Source organism: Erithacus rubecula (assembly GCF_903797595.1).
Source record: "Erithacus rubecula genome assembly, chromosome: 3".
NCBI lineage: Eukaryota > Metazoa > Chordata > Aves > Passeriformes > Muscicapidae > Erithacus > Erithacus rubecula.
Window position 1 is genome coordinate 119,686,298 of NC_136689.1, and position 16,904 is coordinate 119,703,201.

At 40.2% G+C, this 16,904-nt stretch overlaps 1 protein-coding gene across 1 annotated transcript; it reads right to left on the reverse strand.

The window, feature by feature from the left end:
* IL7 (interleukin 7) lies at positions 1 to 9,754 on the reverse strand. Its single transcript, XM_079302456.1, has 5 exons — positions 9,296 to 9,754; positions 5,701 to 5,843; positions 3,283 to 3,366; positions 2,361 to 2,510; positions 1 to 1,128 (listed from the first exon to the last, which is right to left on the reverse strand). Exons 1-5 carry the CDS (start codon positions 9,303 to 9,305, stop codon positions 982 to 984), a joined length of 534 nt encoding a protein of 177 aa, XP_079158582.1. The 5' UTR covers positions 9,306 to 9,754; the 3' UTR covers positions 1 to 981.
* Between the last annotated feature and the right edge of the window lie 7,150 nt (positions 9,755 to 16,904).

Below are 16,904 nucleotides of genomic sequence, written 5' to 3' on the forward strand. Positions count from 1 at the left end.
TTTCATAGAAGACAAATATTTTATTACCAAAGGAGTTATATCAAAGTAAACTGCAAAAGAGTAATAAACAACTATAAAAATACTTATATTTATTCAAAATTAAATATGAGCACTTTATTAGTTAAATGCCAATATATTATTCTCTGACAATATTCACACATTTTAAGTCATGTTTGCCTAACATCTTAAAACATGTTATATAAAAGAATTGCATATGAGAAATCACAATCTGAAGCTAAGGAATTCTAGCTCCTTCTGCAGCTAACTCTGGGTTGATCAAATGCATGAGTGTAGTGCTGTTTCCAGTCAACTAAACAACTCATTCAGGCATTTCCTTTTTCTTCTTCCACAGGATTCAGTCTTGCCTCTGCTTCAGCCAGCAGAAGCATGCTGCATCTCTCAAAAATCAGTACCCTTCAAGAAGCTTTTCCATGTTTTTTCCAAATTGGTTGGCACACCCATCAGATGCACACCCAAAACACTTCTGTGTCAGGAGAACATATCCAAGATAAGCTGCTGCTTTGGTAAATTGTTACTTTTGGTCCTTGATGCATTTTGCATAGATACAAAGAAACCAGCTATTTTTTCATACTCTTTTTTTTTTTTTTTTACCTGCAGATTCCAAGATGTTTTTATAAATTCCAGCAGACATAAGTGGCTGCTTTTATATGACATTATTATAAAGTTGCTTGAAAAATCAGAAAATTCAGAGTAGTTTCCATTGCACAAAGGTTGGACACAGACTTCTGCAGAGTTCTTTGTTTCAAATGCTGGTCTTCTATTTCCACTTCTTGGACTTCAGCAGCTTGGTTCAGCCATTTCTGTTTCTGTCATCTCCAGGAACAAAGTACAGTAGCCTTCCATCAGAATTCTGGCATAAAATGTTCATATAAGCGAGCAAGGTTACTTGAAGAATGCATATAAAATGCAAAGATACCAAGTAATGCCACTTTGAAAGAAAAGAGTAGGATTCACCTGAATTCACCTGGAAATTAATTTTTCAAATTTATTCCAGCAGGATCGAAGGCTAGATATATTTTCTTTTAGTTCACAAACTTCTTGGTTACATTTCTTTTTGGACTTTTCACCTGTCTCTGTATCTTCCATACGAAATACTTCTGGGCAAATCTGAAACAGAACAGATTGTATTGTTATCTGAGAACTGCATCTGGATACTGGAGAGGCCCTGCCCATGGGAGTGAGAACATGACTTTAACTCAGTTCAAGCAAGGACACCTGAAACCAGTGTGTCCAACTGAGAACATGTACATCCTCCATTACAGATTAAAATTTATCCTCCATTGTCTGGAGGACTGAAAAAATAAAGCCAATTAAATTGTGGGCCAAATGCTGAGACTAGTGGAACAAGACAGACCAGTTCCAGAGCCTGGTGCTGTGCACCAGCCTTCAGGATCTCAGACAAAATTAATGTGGTTTGTGTTCATAATCAATGACCGCTCACAATTTTTTGCTAAATTACTTTAATTGGTCTTTAAATTAAAACAGGGATCCACAAGGTTAGGCAGGAGGGGCAAGGGTGTTACTGACTTCTATGACTTGACTGGGATTCCTTTAAAGTAGGGCAAATGTTGGGTTCACCAGAGGTGACAAAGCAAAATATGGACACCAACATTACTTTGAAGATCTTGTCCCAGATTATAAGTCTCTACACTTCCAGGAGAACAATAAAGAGTTAAATGAAGCCTTCAGTACACCTGTTTAAGCATTATATCCTTTGGTGCCTATGTGGAGACTTTTTGATGTTGGTTAATACTTTTGTGTTTAATAGGTAACACTGAGCCACACTTAAAAGAATGCTCTTCCTTCACTACAGCAGTCTGTAGATCACTGTCCTACATTTGAACGGCACCTCAAAAAAAAGATTCTGCCAAAGACTGAAAAACCAAATATTATCATACCTAATTGTTCTTGTTGATTTTGAGACATTGTGGTTAAAATTAAAGACCAAAGAGATTACATAAACGAGAGGGTCACACCCTAATTGTTTGTTGAAACAAACCAAAATAAAGATTATTCAGAGTTGGTGAGAAGTTACACCTCTAACTCTATACTCTAGAGAAGTTTAAATGCCTTCTTTGCACAAGTCTGGTTGCTGTCTCTCACTGGAGAATTAACTCGGTTATTTCACTTCTGAACCATAGCAGATATCTTCAGCATAGACTTCCAGATAATTGTCTTTGCAAGGCAAATGCTAAATAGAAAAGCAAACTTCCTCTGGCATAGAACACATGATAGATAGCTGTATCTTCTGGAGGTGGATGGGATAGCCTGTATTAAAGAGCTCTAGAAAATAAGGCAAATGGTTAAGCTATTACTCACTGAAGGTGAGTACAACTCACCTTTTCTTTTTTAGTTCTACATTTACACTGTAGAACTTGTAATGTCCCACATGAGACGAATGCTGCTTTGTCTCTAAAGGCTTTGCTGATTCTCAGCTTCTTATAGAATCTGAGCATGTTGCACGCCATGCTCTGTAGTGATTCTATTTCCTGTCAAGAGAGCAAGGAAAATATGTCCTGAAAAGTTTGTGCACCATTATTTCTTTGCAGTGTTGGTTTATGTTTAAAAAACCCCAAACCCTCCATCAATTACTATTGGTTTCTTTTGCTTTCATAATCATAATATTTTTCAACAAAACACATCTGACTTACCTGACACCTTTTTGAGATATTTAAAGCAGCAATTTTTAGTAGTAGTAATAATAGTAGCATAAGGATATTAGGGAGAAATCACAGCTGTAATCAGATCAATTGATGCAGTTAGAAAAACAAATTATTTTTGCAGCCAATCCTTTTATCCAGTAATGATAAAGTCTGCAGCAAAATCTGTGCTATCTGCCATTTGAGATCTGCCCAAACTACTATTTTAAAGCTCTCAGGTCTGAAGTGAAAAGCTTATCTAATATAATTTTCTGTGAAAAAATAAAAATAGAGATTGGGAAATTTTAATGTTTACTTCCATTGGCAAAAAGAGAAGTGTTGTGTCTGTTTTGGATTAAAAATATAGGAGAATCTTCATAGTAGGAAAAAGCCCCCACATTTCTTGGATATGGAATTACTTAATATTTAAACGTTTAAAATATCAATTTACTTGGCACATCATATAATTTCAGATTAAAAAAACAAAACAAAACAAAACATCCTGAATATTGTGATTTGGCTTTTTAAACTAAATACCACTCTATCACACTATTTTATCCTGGACTGTACAAAGAACTCATTTGGGTTTGTATTCCCTAAATTCTAAAAAGTTAAATTTTACCTCAGTATCATTGCAGAAAAACACTTTGATATTTCCATTTTTTCTCTTGCAGCACTTGTCACGATCCTCTGCGGACATATTTACCTGTAAAATATCACATATGTTTAGACATGGAAGTACTGTGTCAGTGCTCAGTCACCCTCACAGTAAAAAGCTCTTTCCTGAAGCTCAGAAGGAACCTCTTGTGTGTTGGTGTGTGCCCACTGCCCCTGGTCCCATCACTGGGCATTGCTGATAGGAGCCTGGCTCTGCACTCTGTGCCCTCTCACTTGAGGTATTTCTACACATTGATGAAATCCCTCTGACCCTTCTCTTCCCCAGGCTGAACAGCCCCAGCTCCCTCAGCCTCTCCTCATTAGAGATGCTCCAGTCCCTCCAGCATCTTCAGCCCTTTGTGGGACTCTCTCCTGTTGCTCAGTATTTCTCTCATAATGGGGAGTCCAGAAATGGACGCAAATCTGTTGAATTTAAATCTTCAAGTTCCATCAAATCACTTCATTCTTTGGAAATTTTGAACCATACAGCAGTATTCAAGTCTTACATTTGAATTGTGACATTGAGTGCATTGAATACAGTGCTTGTCAATGTTTGTCTCAATGAATACTCAGCTCTAAACAGATGGTAGCACTCTGCATTTGTAGTAACTGAAGATGGCCTAACACCACATGGCCTTCTGCCTGATCACAATATTTTATCGTTTATCCTCTCTTGTAGTTTTTTCTTTCACTTTCACACTTGCCAGCAAGATGACAATGGAAGGCAACTCAACAGAAGCTTTGTCTTCTTCAGCCTGTATCCAGACATTCCAGTTAAGCCAAAGGGCTTTGAAAAAGGCAGCTCAGACAGTACTGTTTTAGATCTCTTCACTTAGTCATGTGTATGAGCACATTAGATAGTTAATTCTTAAATTTTTTTTCTGCAGAAATTGCCTGTATTTCAGAAGTTCACCCAAGATAAACCCAACTTTATCCAGAAAGTACTTTCAAAACCAAGAGTTTAGGGAGTCAAATATTCACTGCCAAAGAAAAAACACACAAAATAACAAAATCAAATAAAAAAACCCAAACCACCAACACTGGGGCACCAACATCTTTTCTTGTACCACAACAGATATTGCTCCAGTAATAGCACCAAAATTTATAAATGTATATGTATACATATATGTATATGCATATGTATAATACCCTAAAAACTATATATCTCTCACTTAATTTGCTAACCACTCTGAGATTTTCCCATCCTCTCCAGTTTCCTCAGTTCACCTTCAATATAATATTCAATAACCACATCTGAAGGCGGTTTATTGGCTGTGTCTAAGCCAACCTAAGAGAAATCCTGACCTCAGAAAAGGCATTAGTGAAAATTTAATTGCCTTTTACAGAGATCTAGTATATACTTCACTATCCTGCTCTGCAGCAAACCCAGAGCTGCTCCAAAAAACTGGCTGTGGAACTGAAAGCTACTGACTTTGGCTCTGCAGTTGCAGGAAAGTGCCTGCAGAGCAGTTGCCCACATAATAGTTGCTGTTAACTTAAAGTGACAATACACTGATTATACAGAGAAGAAAAATTTCTCTTAAACAGGGAAAAGTAACGACAGAAAAAATGAAGAAAATTGCACAGTAGTTATCTGCAGAGAAATACCTTTCTCTCTTCATAATCTAAACTAATATAACATGATCAAAATGTTGAAAGATCATTCCCTGACCCTAAAGATATTTTGTTTCCAGATGAGGGTTGATGCATCTTGGTAGAGAAAGGTTGGAAACCACTGCCATAATAGTCTGAAGGATGGTGGTAGTTGATAAGTGTGAAGAAATGCAATGACTCCTGATTTTGCCCTTGGAAAAAGGTTGTATATTATTTGTATTTCATGCAAATAGATTTATTTAAGCTTGCAACAGAATGGTGAACTCTCATATAGTGGCAACCTGTCAGAAAAATCACATTAAGATACAAAGAAGCTTTTACTGCCCTATGAATTTTGTGCCTTTGTGCATTTGTATTCAATCGACAACAAAACTTCAGTCAAGAACTCTAATTAGTAGAACAAATTACAGGTGTAATGCTTTCTTCTCTTGATAAAAACATACAAACAGAAGTAGTCATGAAATTACTTAAGAGAAGAGTACCTTTTAATGAAATATGTGATGTATGGCCGAATGGTAGGTGTCTAACTACATGATGGACAGGCACAAAAAGCTGCATCACAGTATTTGTACATGGAAATAGGCACTATCCAGAGATTTCAGAGATTTTGAAGAGACTGAATTGTTGCACCCCCTCAAATAAAAACATCCATTCCAGCAAAACGTGTGACTTTGAATTGGTCTTTTATCGTGTTTTAACACTAGAACTTTTATTATTAATTATTAGCATCTAAAAATTATCTTTTGGAAGCCCAAGAGCTACTACCTACCAGCTCATTGATGTCGTGACTTAGTATATTCTCATACTTCACACGGATTTCAGTTGTTCTATTTCCTGTTGCACAACTAGATGCATTCACTGGAGGCAGAACAAGGAGCAGTGGCAGAACTGGTAAGGTAGATCTAAAAAAGGCTGGATTACAAGAAGAATGGTTAGGTACATATTAATGTCACAGACTGTGTGCTGTATTAACATGTATGTTCTGTAAGTTGTTAAAATGGTTTAAAAAGGATCTTTCTACAACCAAATGACTCGTGCCTTGCTAGAGGGAAGGATTCATCTCCAAATTAAGACACTTTTGGGTGTCTAAACTCCCTCATACCCAAAGATGATTCAGCCAGAGTGGATAAAAGCCAACAACTACTGACCAGCTGCTTGGTGCCTGCTTGGGCTGAATTCATCTTCAGGGTTCACTGCAAACATTGAATTTTATGGGACCATAACCATATAGGACATATGTAGAGAAGTGTTTTAATCATATATGTTTAGACATTCTAGTATCTTAACCTGCAGCTGAAACTCATCTTGACTGTCCATTTTTTCTTTGATAACTTTTACAAATCCCCATGAACACATCTCTATAACAAAAGTGTGTTTAAACAGATTTGCAGGCTGACCAAATGTACAAATCCATGTAACTGGCCATAACATGAGATGAAGCAGCAAGACAACCTTCTCTCCAAGATTTTTACAATCTTTTGGAGCAAACTTCACTGCCCCTCACTTTGTTTATCCCTTTAGTGGACGGCCTTCCTTTGCTCTGACCACTGGTCTTCTGTCCTTGCATGACATGCAGGAAAATACGAGTTCTGTGAGGATGGGCAGAGAGAAAAGACCAAAACATCAAAAGAGCCTGAGGGGACTGATAGAAGGCTGCAGATGATTCACCTGTATTGGGAATGAAGGAGATGGAGTACATGATAATGCATGATTAGGAATAATTGGACTCTGGCCTATCGCTAGTCTGGAAAGGATAAACTGAAGGTTTTGGAAAAAAAGAAACAGAAGTAGAAATTTACGTTGGAGGATTAGCAAAGATCACAGCAAGTTCCTGGAGAAGTGTGCAGTGTTTCTTCCCATCTCAACTAGTGTCTTAGAACAACAACTGCATAGGCAGTAGCTGTGGGATAGCAGCCAGGAAAGGAAGAGGGGATGCCCTGGCCCAGCTGCTACTTTCCTTCCTCTCTGGCAGGGATGGGTTGCTGGGTACAGCCAGTCCAGCTGTACTGGAGATGTACTCAGGAGATGGGCACTTCTGGACTTGGGCATCACTACTAAATCACAGTCTCAGAGAGGAACTGTGAACAACTAAGAAACCAGCAATAAAACTTGGCCATAATTTTTATTGACCCACCTAACATCTGCAATGCAAGAACCACAGTCACATCACATGCTCACTGATATTCAAAGAAACACAGTCCTTTACAGTCCATCCCAGCCAACTCCCACCACACACAGCAGACTGAATCCTCAAAAGAGAATACATGCCTTTCCTGACAAAGGAACCCTTCCCTTTCTGACAGATTGCAGGTGAATGTGCTGTGATGTACACCTCTGTCCTAGAAACAGGACTGGAAAAATATTACCTGTACAAGCTAAATCACAAAATTCTTGTGGCAAGCTGTCTGACAAATTTTAAAGGGATATTTGATGGGTTGAAAACCCAATTTTCTGACATTTTCATATCCTGATCAACTGAGATCTATTAATGTCTCAAAGAATCTAGCCTGATGAGCTAAGTGAATCTTAAATGAATCCTACATGTAGTAAATTTAAAAACTCCCTAAAGTGACTCCACTATGATATTCCAGCTCCAAGTAGACACATCTGAATCCCACTGAGCTTTATATTTGTAAATCTCTATGCTAACTATATCTCTGTTGAATGACTTATCAGTTTGAAGGACTAAAATTTAGTATTTTAAAAGACATTAACAAAAAACATTCAATAACTCAATTATAGGTAAACATTTTTCAAATCTCCCATTGCACCTCTTGATTCCAGTGCAAAGGATTAACTGCAAAGCTTGTCTGCAAATAGAGTAATACAAACAACTTGGATATGCTGCTTCACAACCATTCTTCAAGGGACGAAAATAGCAATTCTCTAAATTAAAACAATCTGACCCCATCACTTTAAGCTTGGTTTGTCTGACAACAAGTGGAGATAAGAGGTGAAACAAGCAAAGTCACTTTTATTTTGTCATTTTTAACTTTCTCTGTATTGTACAGACTGCCAATCTTTTTTAAATGAGGAAATTATTACAGAATAAAAGCAGGTCACGTGTTGCACACTCATGAAGTCCCTTGAGCCACTGCAGGATGGTGATCAAACCTTTTCAGACATTCCTAAATGAGTCCTCTGGGAAAAAGCATTAGACAAGTGTCATAAAAAATTCTAGAAGATGTAGACTGAAAATTGGAAGGGGTTTTCTTAAAGTTATGCAACTTCAAAAGCCTGGGAGTTTATGGCACTCCATATGGCCAGCAATTCAAAAGAGAGAGCATGTATTACTGGTAATAACCCATCTTTCCAGTAAACTCCCAGAAACTCCTAAGTGATATCTGGAAAGCCCCAGAAATTCTCCTAGAAAAGTCGGGAAGAGCTAGTATTCCAGTATTTCCACATATTAACACCAAACCAAACCAAAACCTCTAGGCATTTTAACGCTAAACCCCCTCCTGCGCACACAGCCCGTCCTCGGCGGCACCCAGCGGGGTCCTTGCAGCAGTCCCGGTGCCCCACAACCCACCCCAATGTCGGCGGGCCGCTCCCCCTGTCCCCTTCCCCGCTCCGCAGCCCGCAGTCCCCGCGGGGAATGGGTCACTGTCCCTTCTTTTCCCTCCGTCCCGCTGGCCCCGTGCGGAGGGGCGGGCGGGCGAGCGCTCCCGCCGGGGGCGAGGCACCCCCGGGACTGCGCCGCACCTGCTCCGGGAGCCGGGCAGCGGGAGCCCCGGGAAAGGGAGGTGCCCACGGGAGCCAGGAGCCCACGGGGAGGCAGCTACCACGGGTAGGGAGATGCCCACGGGAGGCAGGTACCACGGGAAGGGAGATGCCCACGGGGAGATGCCCACGGGAAGGGAGATGCCCGCGGGAGGCAGGTACCCACGGGGGGTAGACGGCCACGGGAAGGGAGGTGCCCACGAGAAGCAGGTACCACGGGAAGGGAGATGCATACGGAGAGATGCCCACGGGAGGCAGATGCCCACGGGCGGCGGGAGCAGCGCGGAGCGGCGCGCAGCAATGCCTCCCACAGCTCCCCCGCCCCGCGCTGTCCCGCTGCCTCTGCCATTCCCGAGCTGCCCTTCCCGGCAGCAGGCGTGATGGGAACCGAACTCTTTTACTTTCATTCTGCTGGGAAAGGAGAGGGGGAAAAAGCAAAACTGGGAATTTCCCCGGCCGTCACCAAGGGTTTAAAAGGCACCGGGAAGCACCGCGGCGGCAGAGCAGGCGAGGCGGCGGGGCCGAGGCTGGGAGCCAGCGGAGCAGGTGAGGAGCCGGGGCGCGGAGCAGCGCGGAGGAGCGCGGCCCGGGGCAGGTGAAGCCGGGCTTCTTGTGCGGGGCGGTGCGGGGCGCCTCCTTACCATGGAACATGGTCCGTGCGGAGGCTGTCGGGGAGCTGCGCCGACGGGTCCGCGGTCATGGTGGCGTTGCCGGCTGGCCCATGCCGGCCGCAGCCCGCGGAGCGCCGCGCAGGGCCGAGAGCGGCCGGCCGGGCTCAGCAGCCCCCCGGAGCCCGCCCGCCCGGGGGGGCCGCGGCGCTGAGCGAGGCGGCGGGACGGCAGCGCTTTGCCTTTCCCATGGGGCTCCGGCGGGCGCTACTTTCACTTTCTGCTCCGCCGCGGCGGGGCTGCCCGCGGGCGGGCGGCGGGCGCGGCCCCCGGGGCGGGCGGCATCCCCGGAGCGCGGCGGCGGCGGCGGCGGCGGGGCCGGGCAGTGGCGGGGCCGGGCCGCCCGCGGGGGTTACATACAGCCCCGGCTACACGCCCAGTGCCGTGAGCGTGTGCGGCCGGGGAGGGAAGGATGGATCTTGGCACTACGCGTGGAAAGAGCCGCTCATCCGCGGGGAGGATATCCTAAAAAAAAAAAAAAAAAAAAAAAAAAAAAGTCACTGCGTGCTGGCATGTTGCAGAGTTGCAGAGTCGCGTTTTCAGAGGAGAGCGGCTTAGCTTGAAAGCTGATGCGCTGCCCTTTCGCTCCCTCAGATGCCCTTGGATGGGTTGTGGAAGGCGGGACTGCCAAGAGGGCTCTGTCTCCGGTCAAGGGTTACCCCAGACTGTTGGCCTGGGCTCAGAAGCGAGAAGTGGATGGTTGCTGCAGAGTTAGTTGTCTACACCCTTCCCCCCCACCCTCCTCTTCCTCCCCCACCCTCTTCTTCCCCCGCAAAATAACTTCGTGGAATCTGAAAAAATTAATAAAGGATGGTGAATGGCTCAGGAAGGTGTTTCAGCCTGAAGACACTCAAATTCTAAAAGCCAGACCTGTGTTTTTCTGGGTAAATTCAGAATGCAAAGATTTTCACGTGCAGTTCAAAAGGCTTGGGGTAAAACAGGCTATGAAATATCTTGGTAGTGTCCCCTTCACATCTTCTGCCCAGAAACTTTCTGAGTTTTGAGTTCTACATCACTTTTCCTGCTCTGCACGACCACAGAGAGCTGGTTCCATAACCCCTCTTTCTCCTCACTAGACTGTTTTTCTAAGGGAAGATAGATAATGAGGTGTGAATATTAAGGAGTAAATATGTGGAATGCTCAGGATAGTTTCCTCCCATTCTCTTGAGCTGATACTGAGCTGCTTCCTTCCTGTGTGAGGAGATCCTTTGTCCCATTTGTTGTTGGTGAATTACACTCTGCTTTAGATTCGCTATACATTTCTCATTTCTTTTTCTTTGGAAAAGAATTTAATCAATTCTTCAGAAGTATTCTGTCGAGATTCAAGAGGGATGTGGTTTTCCACCCGTTCGGCTTTGAGCTGCTTGATTTTACTAATGATTGCCCATGACTACAGCTTGGACAAAGAATGGGGATCAATATCAGCACAGTTCCCCACAAGGAGCTTGCTTGTTCCTTAAATGAGTGCCACGTTGGATGTGATGTATTGAATTTGAACAAGGATTTTGCCTCATTAATGGCTAAATTATCTAGTTCTTATTTTGTCTTAAGTTGTCGCTTTTTTGCTTGTTTTCATTTACTGTTCTCTTTTTTGTCTTCTGTCAAATATTGTCTGAAAGCACCTCTGTGCATTTCAATTGCTGGACTGTGCAACTCAGAGAATGTCACGGGACTCTTCTTTACGGGGAGATTAATACCTGGTGTAATGGAAACAAATTTGAGATTATCTGTTCTACGGTCTGGTACTTAGAGACTTGCACTTTCAGTAGTCATGTGTTTTGAAAAAGCTGCACTATGAAGCTCCAGTCACACAAAATTATGAATGAGATCAACTTTCCTTCTAGGCAAGTAGTTCTTCCAATTTCTTGCAATAGTGCATGTGTGTTCACAAAGTGAGATAGTTTATGCAGATTGTCAGCGTGCAAAATATCAAGGAAAAACTTCTTTAGCTGCTTTGTTTATATTAGTTTTGTGGCTGAAACACAGGAAGACTGATATTAGCCTGTTTTGGTTTTTTTTGTTCTTTAAATAATGTAATTGATGGAAGAAGTCAGCACAATAGCTTAGTGAATTAATGGAAACTTGGCTGAAAGGTGATGCTGGAGTCTTTGCGAGGAGTTTTGCTCTTTTCTTCAGTAGAGGCAGTTTTTTTGGTGGTGTTTTTTGTTTGTTTTGTTTTGGGTTTTTTTTTTGGATTTTTTTGTTTGGGTTTTTTTAATGAAAAGTCTGGTAAATGTATGGGACAGTCAGTGACAAATAGTTGGTGTGATCTGTACTTTGCCCCATATCGTGTGTTTAGATCCCAATCTTTCTTATGTGACCTAACCCAGGACTGTGACACAAACTTGTGATAAAGATGTTATTTGATGTATTTGTATGTAAAGGGTGCATAAATATTCACACTTCGTAACTTTCATGTGCTTTTAAAAACGTCTTGAATCACTATATGCATTTTATTTTCAAAGTGTTTCTTTTAGTGATTTAGCAATATTTTGGAGTTTTTTTTCTGAAAAGATTACCTGCCAAAAGATCCTATTCAAATGTTCAGGAGAATACTGTATTTTTAAAAGGAAAAATAAACATCAAACACTTGAAAAGTTTAAAAGATGGAATTTAAGATCGATAATGCGAATACTGTCTTAACAACTCATTTTAATCAAGAAATCATAGAGTCCTGAACACATAAAAGTCTATCCCAGTTTTACCTTGTTTGAATGACTGGTATCACTTTGCCTGTTTTGCAAAACACAGTTGATGCTGAGCTGTAATAGAGACCTCTTCCCCAGGAGGGGAATTAAGCTTCAGCTTGTCTGGGGCTGTGGGTAAAACCTTTGGAGGTAGAAAAAACCTAAAATATGACTGAAATATTTCTGTAGAATTTCTGAGACATTATGTGTCCCACTTCACTTTCATATCTTGAGATTTTATGTAGCTAACTGTTTTAATAGGAGACATATTAGCTTTATTATGTAGGTAATTTGACTAAGTAAGATTCCAAATAAGCAATCTCTGGAAAGATGTAGTCTAATGCAGGGCATTGCTGCAAATGTGTGTAGTTTTCTCTTTCACACTAAAAGAACATTTTAAACCATAAAAAATGGATATTGTAAATTGCATATTTAACAAATGATAGGCACCAGTAATTTTAGCTGCTTATGTATGAACATATTTCACATTTGATACATTTCTTGAGGACAGTTTCTCTAAACCAGTTTAAATTTAGAGATCCAACTGTCTCCTGACATGGTCAAATTTATTCTTAGAAAAGCAGGCATTACATATTAACCTCCACCTAAGTACTAATACTGTTAAATTACATGATAATAATAAATAACTACATGATTGCAAAGCACATAATTTATTGTTAAGATTCAGTTCTCCAAAGACTAAGTACTTCTGGGATTGTTGCTGTCTTTCTCCAGCTGTTGCTTGTCAGCTTGAAAAGTTCTTTAGAGCACGACTTCAGATTTGACTTTAGGCTACTTGAAAACTGAAAGTACTATTAGTGAATTATTATGTTAATTAATAATATTAGTTAAAATTTATAAATATTTTCATGTCATTTTGGAATAAAATATATGTGCTCCAGTTGTCACAAACTGGTGGAACTCAGGAAAGTGTGACCATTGCTATGCTCTTACTTTTAAGAATAAATATGTCTGATAATTAAATTTTTCTTAATTAACCATGGGGGCTGGGGAGAAAAAAAGGCATATTCCTCCCTACTCCTTCCACTAAATAAATCTGAACCCACAAGAGAATCCCTGCTTAACTGGAATTCAGAGTTATGTTTATTGAGCACCCAAAACTCTCCGTGATACTCAGATCTGGGAAGTTCTAATCTTCTGCTGTATTTAGGCAAGATCAAGGGACCTAATATTACACTAGAATACCCACTTTTTATTAATTATTGTTCCTACTTTTTATGTACAAATCGTTTGTCCTGTCACTGAGGTGAGCACTGAAAAAACCACACGAACTGACTGATAAACTGTTTTTAATGTGGAATTATATCTTCCATTCATTCAAATGTAACCTATGGATCTCTTTTTCTTTGATGAAAATTAAAGAAAAAAAAAGAAAAATTTATTTCTAGAAAAATTATTAAGATAAGATAAATTATTGAAATCTTATTAAGATAAGATTTGTGGGGGTGTGGGAAACTCACAGGAATGTTTTATTATCAAGCTACAGAATAGAAGTGGTAATTACTTTCTCTTCCTGTCTTGCTGTGCAGGAAGATGCCAATAAAGATTTTATCAAGAGCAATATGCCAAAGAAGATTATTTTGAGAAACCACCACTAGGAAGGGGAAGAGCAGAAGTGCCAGTGAGGAGGAGATGGGGCAATCAGGCTCCTCGCTGCCCAGAGCCCGGTGCACGATTCAGGCTTTGCCCAAGCTTTGTCAGGCACCAAATTGTTCCTGGTCTGTCTGCTGGAGCCTGGGGTGTGCCCAAAACCCAGCTGGGACTGAGCCCAGGGACATTCCTGCTCGCCTCATGGGGTTTGCAAATGATCCTTGTTTGTTTCAGAGCCTCCAATGAGGTGAATGTGGGAGAAATTAATATTTCAGCCAGGAAAAATTATCAAAATCCTGTTCCTTCTTTAGTGAGGCACAGAAGAAAGAAGGGAATAGGTGTTGGTTTCTGTCAATGCGTATTCTTTTACTTTTCCTACTTTAACAAGTGTCTTTTTAGGGAGGAGGGGAGGTCAAGTAACAGCAATAATCATTGCAGATATTAACCCACATTGACATGATGACAATTTCATTGTAATTCAGGGTAGTGAAATTTCCCTTGGCTTTGCTGTCATGCTTTGAAGAGTTTATTTTCCAAAATCATAATAAAATATTTTTTATTATTTGAGTGAACATGTGTCTTAATGGTCATTCTTTTTACAGTGTTGTATATACAAAAACATCTATTGAACTTTTACATTTTCTCCTCTCCTTCATTGCTTGTTATTTGTTTTGAGAAAATGTGGTTAATGAGTTGATTTCAGGCAAACTTTCCCTGAAATAGTACTCAATTTCTTCCATTTTTTTATTTCCTTTTTTTTTTCTTTTAATATGCTTTTAATTTTTTTTTTTTTTTCAAGAGAACAGGAAGTCTTCCGCCTGGTTTTAAAGGCAGACAGAAAATCACCCTGAAAATCGACAGCAACTTAATTGGAACCACTGTGGCAGGGGGTAAAATTTAATATCTGCAATTTTTTAGAGCCAGAGTGACTACCTGAGGAATGAATGTCAGGTCTTAAATCTCAGAAATATAATATGGGGTGCTAAAGGTTATTTTATCCTTGATTAGTTTAATAAATGTCTGTGTTCGATTAAGGGTTTAGGTCTGTTCCTAAATTAATTAAAAGTTATTTTTTCTCCATCTGAAAGAGGTATGGAGGGATTTTGTTACTTTTTCTTTGATTTTTCTTATAAAATCCCTTCTCTGATTAAATGTTTATTTTAGGAAGAGATATTCTGTGTCCTTCATACATAACATAAACCTCCTTTCTTACAGTGTGAAAACTTATTTAAGTAGGATGAATTCTATAAACTTCAGGGCTTTTTGATTTTGCTAATCACACCTTTCCAGCCTTGGTATAGTTTTACTTGATCAACTTTTACTTTTAATCCATCCACTTAAAAACCTTGCAAGATGTACTCTTTACTATCAAGAAGTCGGATTTATTGCATGATGATAAACTATCCTGAAGAGGAAGCCTGTTCTTAAAACTAATTTAACTTTAAAAAAAATCAATACAAATGGTTTGAATGCAATACAGTGGTTTCAAATAGAAAACTCTTATTGTAAGTGCTGATTTTGTGGGCCTAATTCTACAAGCCTGTGCCTGCTTAGCCCCAATTTAACATACCTAAGTTATATGCTTATTTGTAAGCAAAAGATTAATTTGCCAATTTGAAACTTGAACTTTGAAATCTCCCCTTTGAAAGCTTGATTTATTTCTGACATTTATTTTGTTGCTGCCTGGAATTGCCCTAAAATAATTCCAAACACATCTCTATCTTTGAGGATTACAAATTATAATTGTAAGAGTAGTGGAAACCTTTACAAATGTTCCCTTTTTCCTTGATCTGTGCGTGGTTAGAGTGGGAGGGGGTGGTTAACAAAGAACAACTGCAATTAAAATATGATGTATTGATGCAATTTGCCCAATAAGTATCACTTGACAAATCAAAACAGTCAGTGCATGCTGAGACTTGATTTATTTTTTTTAACAATGTATGCTTACATATTGGCAAAGATCTAGCCACAGTATTTCATAAGAACAGTGTGCAGGTACTGCGTTTTTTGTTTTATGTATCCATTTAAAAGGGCTGAATTTGAAACAGTGAATTGATATGTGTGTGCTTGTCCTATTATGTTTGAGCCTTTTATTGCCTTTGGTTTGTGTTCTCTCCCTCAGTAGAGATAATACCACCAGCTCTAAAAAATGGTCTGAAATTATTCTAACCTGCAGAAAATGGATCAAATAATGATGTGAGCTATAAAATTAAAGGGAAGAAATGAGTGAGTGCCAGTAGTGGATTTTTTTTTTTTTATCGTTTTAAATTCAATTCACAAGTTGTTTCCAAAATATTCAGCAGTGACATTTTACAAAATGATGGTGAAGACTCAAGCTAAACATGACTGTTGAGACTCTCCATGTCTTGTATCCACAACTATTACTGTCTAATTAATCAGTCTCTATTAGGCTGTTGTGATTTCAGAAACATATTCTTGAATATCTCAACATGCATCGAAGATTTGGGTCTCTTTCAAGATATTAAAAAGGCACATAATTATGAAGAAACAACACCAATAGGAGATGCAGCTAATAAAGGTTGGTATATTAATAATAAAGTCTTCCTGACTCTGCAGTTTTTAACCCCTTCCTCTCTAGAAGTATTAAAGGAATATGCTACACCCCTTAGCTCTTATTCCTGGTTTATTTGTTGGAATTCTGGGCCATACCATTTTGGAAGGAAAAATAACTGCCCAGTAGTTCACAAGTTATTTCACAGACAGAGTTCCCTTATGCCACATGTTTTATTTGATATGTTTTTATACAGGCACTGAGAAGCTGTGGCATTTTCTCTGTGTGTCACACCCAGTGTTATCAGTTATCTTTCCTGACCCAGATGATACAACTTAGTGCCTTTTGTCTGTGTATGGCTAAGATTAGGGCAAGGCTGTGAACAAGGCAGCTCAAGATGTGTTTAGGTAGGACTGGTGCCCATTTAAGGAGGTGGCATTTAAGGGGATTTCTGCAGGGGGTTGTGGGTCTCTTTGGGAATGCTAGTCCACCTCTGGCACCCTGGGCTTTGTAAGGGGTAGAATTGCCACATCTTCCACAGCAGCAGAGCCTTGCAGATACTATGGCATCATGCACACTGCCTCGAGTTGCATCCCTTAAGGGACTTGTGGTACAGCAAGTACAGCCTTACTTGGGGCACTCTTGGGAAAAACACCAGTCTCAAATCCATGGGACAATCTTTGTGCACTTATCCTGCCTCAACATAATATTCCTGTGCCCTGCTCTGTTTATAAGGGACATCTTTTGAATGCAAGTACTGTACCCAGTGGTG

Excerpts from the sequence above, each read along its gene's own strand:
- IL7 (XM_079302456.1), bottom strand. Across the intron at positions 2,511-3,282 it reads TTTTCTGCAATGATACTGAG|GAAATAGAATCACTACAGAG; the intron begins GTAAAATTTAAC and ends CTCTCTTGACAG. Across the intron at positions 1,129-2,360 it reads GTAGAACTAAAAAAGAAAAG|ATTTGCCCAGAAGTATTTCG; the intron begins GTGAGTTGTACT and ends GTTCTGTTTCAG.